Here is a 12821-nt window from a genome sequence, read left to right as displayed (position 1 = left end):
GACTAACAATAAAACGAGGCTTCGCACAGATACTTGATTAACAATAAAACAAGGTCTAAATTACAGAATGGAACTCAGAAAGACTTAATTAGATGACAGAGAATGAGATGATTATCCACAAGTCTACATTCATTAATAGTAGATACAAATTTCTGTTTCAATGATGGGTGCATGCATAATCAATGACATTTCTGTCATTTCCTGTCATCACATTAGCACAACCCACATCCCTATTTACTAATTATTAACCCTCACTATTGTTTGGCGCAGCGGTAGAGTTGCTGCCTTACAGCGAATGCAGCGCCGGAGACTCAGGTCCGATCCTGACTACGGGCGCCGTCTGTACGGAGTTTGTACGTTCTCCCCGTGACCTGTGTGGGTTTTCTCCGAGATCTTCGGTTTCCTCCCACACTCCAAAGACGTACAGGTATGTAGGTTAATTGGCTGGGCAAATGTAAAAATTGTCCCTAGTGGGTGTAGGATAGTGTTAGTGTGCGGGGATCGCTGGGCGGTACGGACCCGGTGGGCCGAAGGGCCGGTCTCCGCGCTGCATCTCTAAATCTAAATCTAAAAATCTAAATCTAAAAAACTACCCTTTTCTTCCAAACCCATTTTGAATCCAATAGCTCAGCTTGGATTACACTTGATCTTAACTTTCAGATTAGATGACAAGGCGGTACTTTGTGAAGGGCCTTGCAATAGTCCACATAGACGATGCCTATTGTGTCCACTACCCTGCCCTCATTAATCCTCTCTGCGCCCTGTTAAAAATAAAACACTTATTAGATTAATGAGCCATGATTGCTCATGCACAAAGCTATGCTATTGCTGTGCCTAATCATTTGGTGTGTGTCCAAATACTGGTAGATCCTGTACGTAAGAATCTCCAACAATTTTCTCACCACTGTGTCAACCTTACTGTGTGTGTGTGTGTATTTACTGTGGGTGTGTATTTCTTTGGCTTGTCCTTGCTGCCATCCAAGATAAAAGTAAAACATTAATCACGCTGCAGACTATCTGAACTGCACCCAAGGCTGAATATGATGGAAACATTTCTGCAAGGGCCTCCGCACTTACTTCTTTAGCTTCCCACCGGGTTCGAGGATGCCCTTGGTCACGGCCTGGGGATTTATCCACCTTCATGTGTTTTAAGGCTGCCAATATTTCCTCTTTGTTAATTGTATATGGTCTAAGACCTAACTTGTCTGCCTCAATTGCTCAGCTTACATGATCTGCACAGTTAAAACTGATGAGAAATATTTAATATTCCCCCATCTCTTGTGGCTCTACACAAAGGTGGCCATACTAATCTTCCAGGGGACCTATTATCTCCCAAGCTACCCTATTACTTTTAATACAGCTGTAAGAGCTCTCAGGATTTATTTTACTTTGACTGGAAAACTCATTTGGCCTCCTGGTTGGGTTAAGTGTACTTCTGTGCAGTAAACCCTCGTTACAACAGACCATAAGTGGTGTGGGGGGGAGGGAGGGTGGAATGGTGTCCATTATTTCGGAGTGTCCTCACTAAGTGAGTAAGAGATTACAGGGTAATTGAGTATCATTGAACAAGAAGTAGTGACAAAGAACTGCAGATGCTGGTTAATACACAAAAGGACACAGTGCTGGAGTAACTCAGCAGGTCAGGCAGCATCTATGGAGAATACGCCTTATGATGCTTCGACTTATGATATGTCGACTTTACGATGGTACAAACGGCAGCGAGCCGCATCTCGCTTCCGGCCACGTGATTACGTGTGTTGAATGCATTTCGACGTACGATATTTTCGGATTCGGATGGGTTTCTCGGAACGGAACCCCATCGTATGTTGAGGAGCACCTGTGTGGATAGTTGACATTTCGGATCAGAACCCTTCTTCAAGCTCTTGGCTGGGGGAAAGGCGAAGGTCGGCGGAGTTATTGACGGTGGCCTGCAGCAAACAGCACTTTCTTTGGGCTGCTGCCACCGACCGACAAGACGTGCTCGGTCACCTGGCGTACCCTCCCTTCTCAACAGCTGCCACTGCTTCCTGTCAGCCGTCGATTTGTCCGCTCCCCCTTCCACAACCGTCTCCTCCTGTTACTCTGCCTGCTGCGCTGCTCCCCTCTCCGCCGCCGCCTCCTCCTCTCCCCCCCCCCCACAGTCGCTGACATATTCCAAGGTGCAGGAGAAGGTGGTAGAGGGGCCGTGGACAAAGTGACAGCCGACAGGAATAAGTAGCAGCTGGTGAGATTGGCGGGAGCCGCACGGTGACAGAGTCTAAAGAGAGCGCAGTCGGCCAGGGGCTTCAACATGAGTTCCAACAACAGCAGCCAACTGCGGCAGCTGGAGGAGAAAGGCTCACTGGTGCACCTCGTGGAAAATGGCGGTGACTCAGTTGGGGGTTGCTCTCCACCTCCTCCCTCGTTCTCGCACACCTTCCCAGTGTCGCTGGAAGACAATAGCCAATAGGTGCAGGAGGAGGCCATTCGGCCCATCGAGCCAGCACCGCCATTCAATGTGATCATGGCTGATCATTCTCAATCAGTACCCCGTTCCTGCCTTCTCCCCATACCCCCTATCCTTCAGAGCTCTATCTAGCTCTCTCTTGAATGAATTCAGAGAATTGCCCTCCACTGCCTTCTGAGGCAGAGAATTCCACAGATTTACAACTCTCTGACTGAAAAGGTTTTTCCTCATCTCAGTTCTAAATGGCCTACCCCTTATTCTTAAACTGTGGCCCCTCGTTCTGGACTCCCCCAACATTGGGAACATGTTTCCTGCCTCTAACGTGTCCAACCCCTTAATAATCTTATACGTTTCGATAAGATCCCATCTCATCCTTCGAAATTCCAGTGTATACAAGCCTAGCCGCTCCAGTCTTTCAACATATGACAGTCCCGCCATTCCAGGAATTAACCTAGTAAACCTATGCTGCACGCCCTCAATAGCAAGAATATCCTTCCTCAAATTTCAGTTGGGTGTTGCTCTACACCTCCTCCCTCGTTCTCGCAAACTTCCCCAGTGTCGCTGCAAGAGCAGCAATAATATAGGTCAATCTGGAAATGGGATCACGTATTGTAAAATTGTGTACGCAAGTACGAGTTCATATAACTTATTAAGTAAGTTGGGGAGTACCTGTATAGAAGATGGGATGTTATATTACAGTTGTACAAGATGTTGGTGACCCCACATTTGGATTATTGTGTTCAGTTTTGGTCACCCTGCAAAAGGAAGGATGTTGTTAAGCTGGAACGAGTGCAGAGATGATTTCCAAGGATGGGGCCAGGAATTGAGCGTGTGAGTAGTTGGACGGGTGAGTTCGGCGCGGTGGCGCAGCGGTAGAGTTGCTGCCTTACAGCGAATGCAGCGCCGGAGACTCAGGTTTGATCCTGACTTGGGACGCCGTCTGTACGGAGTTTGTACGTTCTCCCCGTGATCTGCGTGGGTTTTCTCCGAGATCTTCGGTTTCCTCCCACACTCCAAAGACGTACAGGTTTGTAGGTTAATTGACTGGGTAAATGTAAAAAAATTGTCCCTAGTGTGTGTAGGATAGTGTTAATGTGCGGGGACCGCTGGGCGGCGTGGACTCGGTGGGCCGAAGGGCCTGTTTCTGCGCTGTACGTCTAAATCTAAATCTAAAAAAACAGCAACTGTAGATTCTATCTTCGATGTAAATCAGCATCTGCAGTTCCTTCATACACGGGTGAGGTTTGTATTCCTTGGAACGAAGGAGGATGGGAGGTGATGGGAAAGAGGTGTGTAAAGTCATGTGTTGTGGAGTTGGTTGAACGTGGGGGGCAGGCATCATAGGGTCACAGCGAGGGTCTGGGGGGGGGGGGGGGTGTAGTCATCATAGGGTCACAGTGAGGGTCCTTGTGTCGGCCCTTTGGTTCAGCTTGCCCTTGTCGATCAAAGTGCCCCATCTACACTATTTTCACCTGCCCATGTTTAGTTTTGTTGAATGTAGACTCATGCTGCTTGTGAAATGATGCTGTGTTCACCCCATCACTACAAAATAATAGTACAAGGGAGAGTTAGATATAGCTCTTAGGGCCAATGGAATCAAGGGATATGGGGAGATAGCAGGAACGGGGTACTGATTTTGAATGATCAGCCATGACCATGTTGAATGGTGGAGCTGGCTCGAAGGGCTGAAGAGCCTACTCCCGCACCTATTTTCTATGTTTTCTATGTCTAATACACAAATAATATGTTGCACATAAATTCTTCACTTTATCTGAAACAGTTTGCTAGATTTTGTCATGAGAAACCAGCAAATTGTTTCAGAGAATTGTGACAAATGTTCTGTATTTCGTGCTGAGCACCACTGAAGAAGACAGACATGTGCATCCAATTAGAAAACACAACGAGGCTAAATGTCTGACTTGGTGCGCCTGGGCACTGCACCAATTCACAGTGGTCTATTGGACTTAAAACATAATTAATGAGAAGGAAACTCTACTTTCAGGCAAAAACAGCTGGGTGGGGAATAGCAGCAGTGAAATGATCCAGAAATATTAGTCTGAAGTTTCTGATTGTTGGAAGGTAAATCTGCATTGTTCGCTATTTCATTTTGATCTGGTCTACTGCTTGTGGCCACAAAATATCATGTCCTTCCCCTTAACTTTAGAGTTTCCAGTCACTGTAGCCCTGTCTGCCTTCACCCTATCCTGCTGTTCTCAGTGCCAGACCTGGCTGCTGCTGCTGCTTTTCCTGCACAATCATCCCTCCCAACAGTATCCAAATGGGTACACTTGTTTTCAAGGAGGAATAGCCACAGGAGATTCTTGGGGCCTCTCAGGAATCAAAGCAGTCAACTGTGTGCGGTGCAAAATGAGATTGGCACGGTCCTCAATGAGTAGTTATCTTTTTACCTTGGAGGAGGACATGAGGATTGGGGAACTTGAGGCAACTTGGATTCTTGCACTCTCTGCGTACCCCCTTTACCCTTCCTGGTGGTTGCCGATCTATTTTCTGCATGGTTCGTAGGTGTGAACATCTCATTATACCTCCTATCTACGACACTCACATTCTCCTGGACAATCCCGAGGTCATCCAGTGGCAGCTCCAGTTTCCTCACTTTGTCGACCCACAAGTTAAAATTTCTAAATTGGGCCAAAGCCGACTTTGAAGGTCTTAGACATGAACTCGGTCAAGTTGATTGGAGGAGGTTGTTTGAAGGAAAAGGAGCGTCTGGAAAGTGGGATGTTTTTAAAAGTGTGCTGACAGCATGTTCCTGTTGGAGTGTAGGGCTAAGCAGGTGGGCGTGAGGAAGCTTGGATGATGACAGAAGTTGAGGCTCTGGTCAAGAATAAGGAGGCATGGGACAGGTATAGACAGGACATACTCAGTGAATGAAAAGGCTCTGGGGAGTGTTAGAGCAGGATCTATGAGTGCAGGTACGCAGGGTGGTTAAGTAGACTTTCGGCACATTTGCCTTCATCAGTCAGAGTATTGAGTATAGAAGTTGCGAGTAGACACAAAATGCTGGAGTAACTCAGCGGGACAAGTCAAGTCAAGTTTATTTGTCACATACACACACATGATGTGCAGTGAAATGAAAGTGGCAATGCCTGCGGATTGTGCACAAAAAAGAATTACAGTTACAGCATATAAATAAAGTTAATAGGTTAATATAGAGAAGACAAAATTTAGTCCCTGGAGTTATAAAAGTTAACAGTCCTGATGGCCTGTGGGAAGAAACTCTGTCTCATCCTCTCCGTTTTCACAGCGTGACAGCGGAGGCGTTTGCCTGACCGTAGCATCTGGAACAGTCCGTTGCTGGGGTGGCAGGGGTCCCTCATGATCAGGCAGCATCTCTGGAGAGAAGGGTCGAGGGTCTCGAGCTGAAACGTTACCCATTCCTTTTCTCCAGAGATGCTGCCTGACCCACTGAATTACTCCAGCATTTTGTGTCTACCTTCGATTTAAACCACCATCTGCAGTTCTTTCTTACACATTGGGAGGTCCTGTTTCAGTGGTATCGGACATTAGTGAGGCCACATTTAGAGTTTTGTGTTCAGTTTTGATCACTTTGTTATAGGAAGGATGTTGTTAAGCTGGCAAGGGGGCAGAGAAAATTTACGAGGATATTGCCAGTACTTGAGGGCCTGAGCTTCAGGGAGAGGCCGAGCAGGCTCGTACTCCATTCCTTGGAGTACAGCAGGATGAAGTTTTCTCTTCTAGAGGTATTTAAGAACTTGAGAGTATTAGATGGGTAAATGCGCCCTAAGAGTCTTTTACCCAGAATAGGGGAATCGAGAACCAAAGAATATATGTTTACGGTCAGGAGGGAAAGATTTAATAGGAACCCGAGGGTCAACTTTTTTACCAAAAGGGGGTAGGTATATGGAATGAGTGGCCAGAGGAGATAGTTGAGCAGGTACTATCACAACGTTTGAAAAGCATTTGGACAGGTACACGGATAGGATGTTTGGAGGGATATGGGCCAAACGCAGGTAGGTGGGACTAGTGTAGATGGGGCATGTTGGTCAGTGTGGGCAAGTTAGGCCAAAGGGCCCTTTTTCATGCTATATGACTCTTTGACTATGACCTGTTATTTTCTTCCTCTTCATTTCCCCCCCCTCCCCCCTCCTCTCTTCACCCTCTTCCCCTCCACCCCCCACTCCATCCCCCCAAAACCACCCTTATCCCCTCCTCTCCCCTCCCCCCCCTCTCACCCACCCCCTCCCTAGGAGATAGATTTAAACTTTAAAATGTGAATAACTTTAAAATATAACAGATTTCAATGAAACTTCTTCCATTAGCACCAAACGGACGACGGTGAGTAACGTGGGTTAAAATTGTCGCGCTATCGTGTACCGTTTTGGCTGTAGTTCAGGAACAAACAAACAAACAAATGAGGGTTTTAGTATATAGATATAGATTATAAGATACAGACTATTTAGAAATGACCAAATTGTTTGTCAGAGAATATTGTGTCTTTGGGAGTTTGTGTAACTCCAGGGAGTTATGGAGGTTGTGTATTTAGGACAGATGTTGATATATGTTGGAATAGGGAATAAAGGGATATGGTGATAGTGCTGGTGAGTGGAGTTGAGGTTTAAGATCAGCCATGATCTTAATGCTGGAACAGGCTTTAAGGGCTGAATAGCCTCCTGCTCCTGTTAATCTTGTTAACACTTGCCACCATAAGAATTAATTTAGATGACTTGGCCTGCAGATGGCAAGATTGGAAATTTGGAAGTGAACAACGAATAACAATAGATGAGGTTGGAGGAGGTGGAGTTCAGCATCCTGTGCAAAGACCATGAAGTTGAATTTTAGTTTTGAGGCCTCATGACGAAAAACAATCAATTTCTTCGATATGCTAATAAGGGAACTTCTGGTTTTTATTCTTTATGAAATATCGAGAAGAGGTTTTGCTATTGATTTATTATATTTTTGTCTTCATAGGTGCCTTAGCTGGTCCAGTTGTCGTCGATCAAAAAGTATCTGCAATCTTGGGGAAAAATGCCACCTTAAAGTGCTTTGTTACTGTGAAGGAAAATATAACTCAGATCTCCTGGGAGAAGCAAAAATATGGAACTACAGATACTGTTGCAGTGTTTCATCCAAAATATGGAATTTCAATCCAAGAAAGTTATTCGGGAAGAGTTGTGTTTACAAATCCATCTTCGAAAGATGCAACCCTTCTTATTACTAAAGTCAGATTTTCAGACTCTGGAAACTACATCTGTAAAGTGGTCACTTTTCCATTGGGAAATTACCAAGAAACAAGCATCGTGACTGTGATTGGTATGTATATATTACAACCCTGTGCCAATGCACATTGAAGATTTGTTTGGTTAAATGGAGCAAATCTCTACATTTCTCAATTTGCTACAAAGGCATTCAAAGAAAGAAAACACAAGATCTTGATTTTGGAAATTCTGAATTAACAAAACAAATCCCAAGTATTCAATGAGATTTGCACTGCTAATTTATGAAACTAGATGAATTATCAATACAGAATTCAAGAGTTTTGTTTCTCTTATAATGGATCTACCTTATATCTATCTGTGCCATTCATCTTGCTATCCAAATATTTTATCAAACTCTTAATGTGTTTCAACATTACCAAATCATGGCTTCAACTACATAACTTATAATTCAGAAAGTCCACTTTTGACCTCCTAAAACAAGAATCTTGCAGCACAGAGGAAGCTGTTCAATTTCTTCTGTGCTGGCTCTGTGGTAGAACTGTTGAATAGCCCAATTTCCCTACTTTTTCAGTGCTTTCCATTTTTAGTGTCTATTGAATCCCTTGTTTGAAATATATCATTAAATCGGCCTGCTATGTGCTAATATGAAGTACATTCCATGTCATAGTAAAAAATTGTATGCAAAAATATTGTCTCTTTTGCAATGTACCTTAAATTTATATCCTCTGACCATCGACTCTTCCAGCTTTACATGAAACATTATAGCACAGGTACAGGCCCATTGGCCAACAATACATTTGCCGAACGTAATGCCAAGTGAAACTCATCTCTGGATGCATGCGCCTCTATTCACTGCATATCCATGTGCTTATCTCAAAGCCTCTTAAACACACTCTATCATCTCAGCTGCCATTACCATCCCTGGCAGCGCATTCCAGGAACCCACCACTCTCTTAGGGAGGATTGGGAGGGAGGGGGGTGGTGAGGGGGGGGAGAGAGAACTTGCCCCGCACGTTTCAGTTATAGTTTCCTTCCCTGACCTGGAAGGTTTGACCCCTGGTCTTACACTTTCACCCCAGGAAAGGTTCTACTGCAGCTACACCACTCGTACTTTTATATACTTTTGTCAGCTCTCCCCTCAGCCTCCAACATTCCAGACAAAACAATCCTAGCTTGTCCAACCTCTCTTTAATGCTCTTTCGCCCCTCCCCCCCCCAGCCCGCTCTGTGGTTTGCTGTTTATACGGCCCCTGGGGACAGCGTTGCCTTTAGGCCACTGCCAACGACAGAACATCTCCCTCTCCCTCCCACCTGTTGCTGTTTCTTGCTGTCAGCGGTAGCTTTCACCTCTCCCCACACGACCACTGTCGCCTGCTTCACCATCGCTCTGCCCAGTTGGCCTCTTTTCATCCCCACCTCCTCCTCCCCCCCGCCAGCCCGGCCACTTCCCTCCGCCGCCCCTGCCTCCTCCTCCTACCCCAAAGTCGCCAACATACTCCACCGTGGAAGCGACAGTGGGTGAGAGGGGAGAGAGCCCCATGGAGACTGAGCACATCCTGTTGGGGAGTACAACGTGAGCAGCAACAATAGCCGTGTCCGCGTACCGTGCAGTGGGTAAAGAAAGGCTCACTGGTGCATTTTGCTAGTCGGAGGTGGGGTCGGAAGCCGGTGCTCTAAATAGCCGAGGGGATAGTAGGAGCCCGGGATGGGTCCACTATATCTGAAATTGGTTCTAAATTGGTCGTTAAAATTAGGGTTTACTGTATTGTCTTGTGCGAAATAGGAAAGAAGATTGCGAGCATTGTAGAAAAGGGATTTTTCGGAATCAGCTGTTTCAAGGTGCCCAGTAAATCAGAGACGGCGACGGGAAATTGAGAATTCCAGAGGGTAAAAGGAAAGGTGAACAGAATGGTGGGAGGACGGGTTGTGAGGTGGTGCGTGGGGACCGGGCAGAATTGAAGCACGGAAAGTTAAACATTGAGCCAGTAGAGATCAAATTAGACAAGATCAAGGAGGGACTTCAATGTTTAGATGAAAGCAGATAACTTTCATGACCGGACTGAGTTCTCGTCATCTTGTCCAGATTATAGGGGCCGGCAGACCATCAGTTGCTGGAAAATCGGTGTTCAACCTGCCAACCTGTTTCAGTCCCACATGGCTGAAAGGATGCTGCAACAATAGGGAGGTTTAACAGATTCACCAGAATGTTCCATGGAATGAAAGGCTGTAATCACACGGAGAGATCGGATAGGCTAGGTGGAATTCTCAGTGGATATTATCAGTGGACGTACAACGAGATCTGGGTGTCCTAGTGCATCAGTCACTGAAAGGAAGCATGCAGGTACAGCAGGCAGTGAAGAAAGCCAATGGAATGTTGGCCTTCATAACAAGAGGAGTTGCGTATAGGAGCAAAGGGGTCCTTCTGCAGTTGTACAGGGCCCTAGTGAGACCGCACCTGGAGTACTGTGTGCAGCTTTGGTCTCCAAATTTGAGGAAGGATATTCTTGCTATTGAGGGCGTTCAGAGTAGGTTTACTAGGTTAATTTCCGGAATGGCGGGATGTCGTATGTTGAAAGACTGGAGCGACTCGGCTTGTATACACTGGAATTTAAAAGGATGAGAGGGGATCTTATCGAAACATATAAGATTATTAAGGGGTTGGACACGTTAGAGGCAGGAAGCATGTTCCCAATGTTGGGGGATTCCAAAACCAGGGGTCACAGTTTAAGAATAAGGGGTAGGCCATTTAGAACAGAGATGAGGAAACTTTTTCAGTCAAAGAGTTGTGAATCTGTGGAACTCTCTGCCTCAGAAGGCAGTGGAGACCAATTCTCTGAATGCATTCAAGAGAGAGCTAGATAGAGCTCTTAAGGATAGCGGAGTCAGGGGGTATGGGGAAAAGGCAGGAACGGGGTGCTGATTGAGAATGATCAGCCATGATCACATTGAATGGTGGTGCTGGCTCGAAGGGCCGAATGGCCTCCTGCACCTATTGTCTATTGTGGAATGCAGGGGGCTGTGGCGTAACCTCGTAAAAGTTTATAAAATTGTGAGGGGCACACTTTAGTTTAATTTAATTTTGTTATTCAGGATGGAAAGAGGCCCTTTGGCCGACCAAGTCCACGCCGACCAGCAATCACCCGTACACTAGTTCTATCCTACATACTAGGGACAATTTACTGAAACCAATTAACCTACAAACCTGCAAGTCTTTGTAATGTGGGAGGGAACCGAAGCTCTCAGAGAAAACCCACACGTCATAGGGAGAACGTACAAACTCTGTACAGACAGCACTCTTTACCACAGTGCCGCCCCTCAATGTCCCCATTGTGCATCTTGCATTAAAATACATGTGATTCAATCCATCAGTCCTTCTTTGCTCCTTTCCGTACTCCTGCCTATTCTGTCCAATAAACTTTCATCGCCTTCCATACCCTTAGAGAACCTGCAAACATAGGTTTAAGGTGATAGGGGGAAAGATTGAATAGGAACCTGATGGGTAAAATTTTCACACAGAGTGTGGTGGTTGCATGGAATGAACTGCTGGAGGAGGTATTTATGGCAGGTACTATCACAACCCTTAAACATTTAGACAAGTACACGGATCAGACGGATAGGACAGGTATAGAAGGATACGGGCCAAATGCAGGCAAGTTGGGCCAAAGGGCCTGTTTCCATGCTGTATGACTCTAACTTTCAGCCTCTAACCTGCCACAGTCCTGCATTGGATTCTGCCTCCCCCCCCACCAATGTAGTTTAAACCCATCCGCGTAGTACTAGCAAACCTGCCTGCCAGGATATTGTTTTCTTAAGTTCAGATGCAACCCATCCATCTTGTACTGGTCACCTCTGCCCCAGAAGAGATCCCAGAAGTCTGAATTCCTGCCCCTTGCACCAACTCCTGAGGCACTGCACGCATTTATCTGCCCTATATTCATCTCACTATCAAGTGGCCCCAAGAGTAATCTGGAGGTCACTATCCTGGAGGCCCTGCTTTTTAACCTTTTGCCTAATTTTGTATATTCATTTTGCAGGACCTCATCCCATTTCGTATCTATTTAATTTGTGTCAACATGCCCAACGACCTCTGACTGCTCACCCTCCCCCCAAGAGAATGTCAAGCAGCTGCTCCAAGACATCCTGGAACCTGGCGCTAGGGAGGCAACAGGCCATCCTAGAGTCTTGACTGCTGCTACTGAGTCATCTGTCTCATCAAATAAACTCATTATTTAACTAACGAGTTAGTTATAACATCAGTTTATGTGCACCCCTCAAATTCGCCTCTTGGATCAAAATCTTTCACATCATCTCAAGGAAGGAAAATTTTCAGATGGCTCTTCCCTCAGATGCTTTTCTATCTCTGTAAAAACAGAGCTGCAGAGTAATAGTGCGTAAATGATCTGCTCTTGGGTATAGTGTTAGGGAATCTAGTCCAAATTAAGCTTCATTTCACCTAATTAATTAAATGTGAGAACACATGCAGCTAAATGCTTTCTGTAAATATTTTATTCTCGGTCCTCATACCTAATGTGTGAAATGAATATTCAGTTTTGGATTATTTATCCATGAGAAAAAGTTTATGGCTGTGCCTTATTCTGCATTCAATCTGCACATTTTAAATTTAGGTAAGGCATAAAAGGAAGGGGATCCACGATAGGCAAATAGGATTAGTCTAGCTGTCCGGGCAAGATTTCTAACAAGTATAGCTTGCTTGCTTGCAGAGTTCAAAGGAGATGAGCAGGGCAATTTCTATTTTGTATATACAGATGGTGGTGGGTGCCTGGAATACACTGCTGGGAGTGGTGGTGAGACAGATACGATAGTGGCATTTAAGAGAGTGGTGGATAAGCACGTGGATATGCAGGGAATGGAGTCATATGAATTTTGCGCAGGCAGATAATGGGTGGTCTTGGCAATAAACTAATGCAATGAAGATGATATTTATACTAATAAGTATAGCTTGCTTGCTATACTTATTAGTATAAATATCATCTTCATTGCATTAGTTTATTTTGACTAATATCAATGGAAAATGGTAAATCACGTGAATCATACCTGCAATTTATGTGGTTTACCGATGGGTAAAGCTAAAGTGTAAGGTGTTACAAGCGGAAAATATTAAAATTAATAGCATGACCCTAAACAGCATTAATTAGAGGGATCTTGAAGTCCAAGTCC

General features: G+C 45.3%; 1 protein-coding gene across 1 annotated transcript in view; it reads left to right on the top strand.

The window, feature by feature from the left end:
• nectin3b (nectin cell adhesion molecule 3b) overlaps positions 1-12821 on the top strand; it is a 66437-nt gene that overhangs the window by 27720 nt on the left and 25896 nt on the right. Inside the window, exon 2 of the mRNA XM_078402825.1 lies at positions 7397-7738. Coding sequence (XP_078258951.1) covers positions 7397-7738 — 342 coding nt within the window. The remainder of the gene's footprint in view (positions 1-7396; positions 7739-12821) is intronic.

This window comes from Rhinoraja longicauda, chromosome 7 (assembly GCF_053455715.1).
Source record: "Rhinoraja longicauda isolate Sanriku21f chromosome 7, sRhiLon1.1, whole genome shotgun sequence".
Lineage (NCBI taxonomy): Eukaryota > Metazoa > Chordata > Chondrichthyes > Rajiformes > Arhynchobatidae > Rhinoraja > Rhinoraja longicauda.
This window is presented reverse-complemented; position numbering and strand designations above follow the sequence as displayed.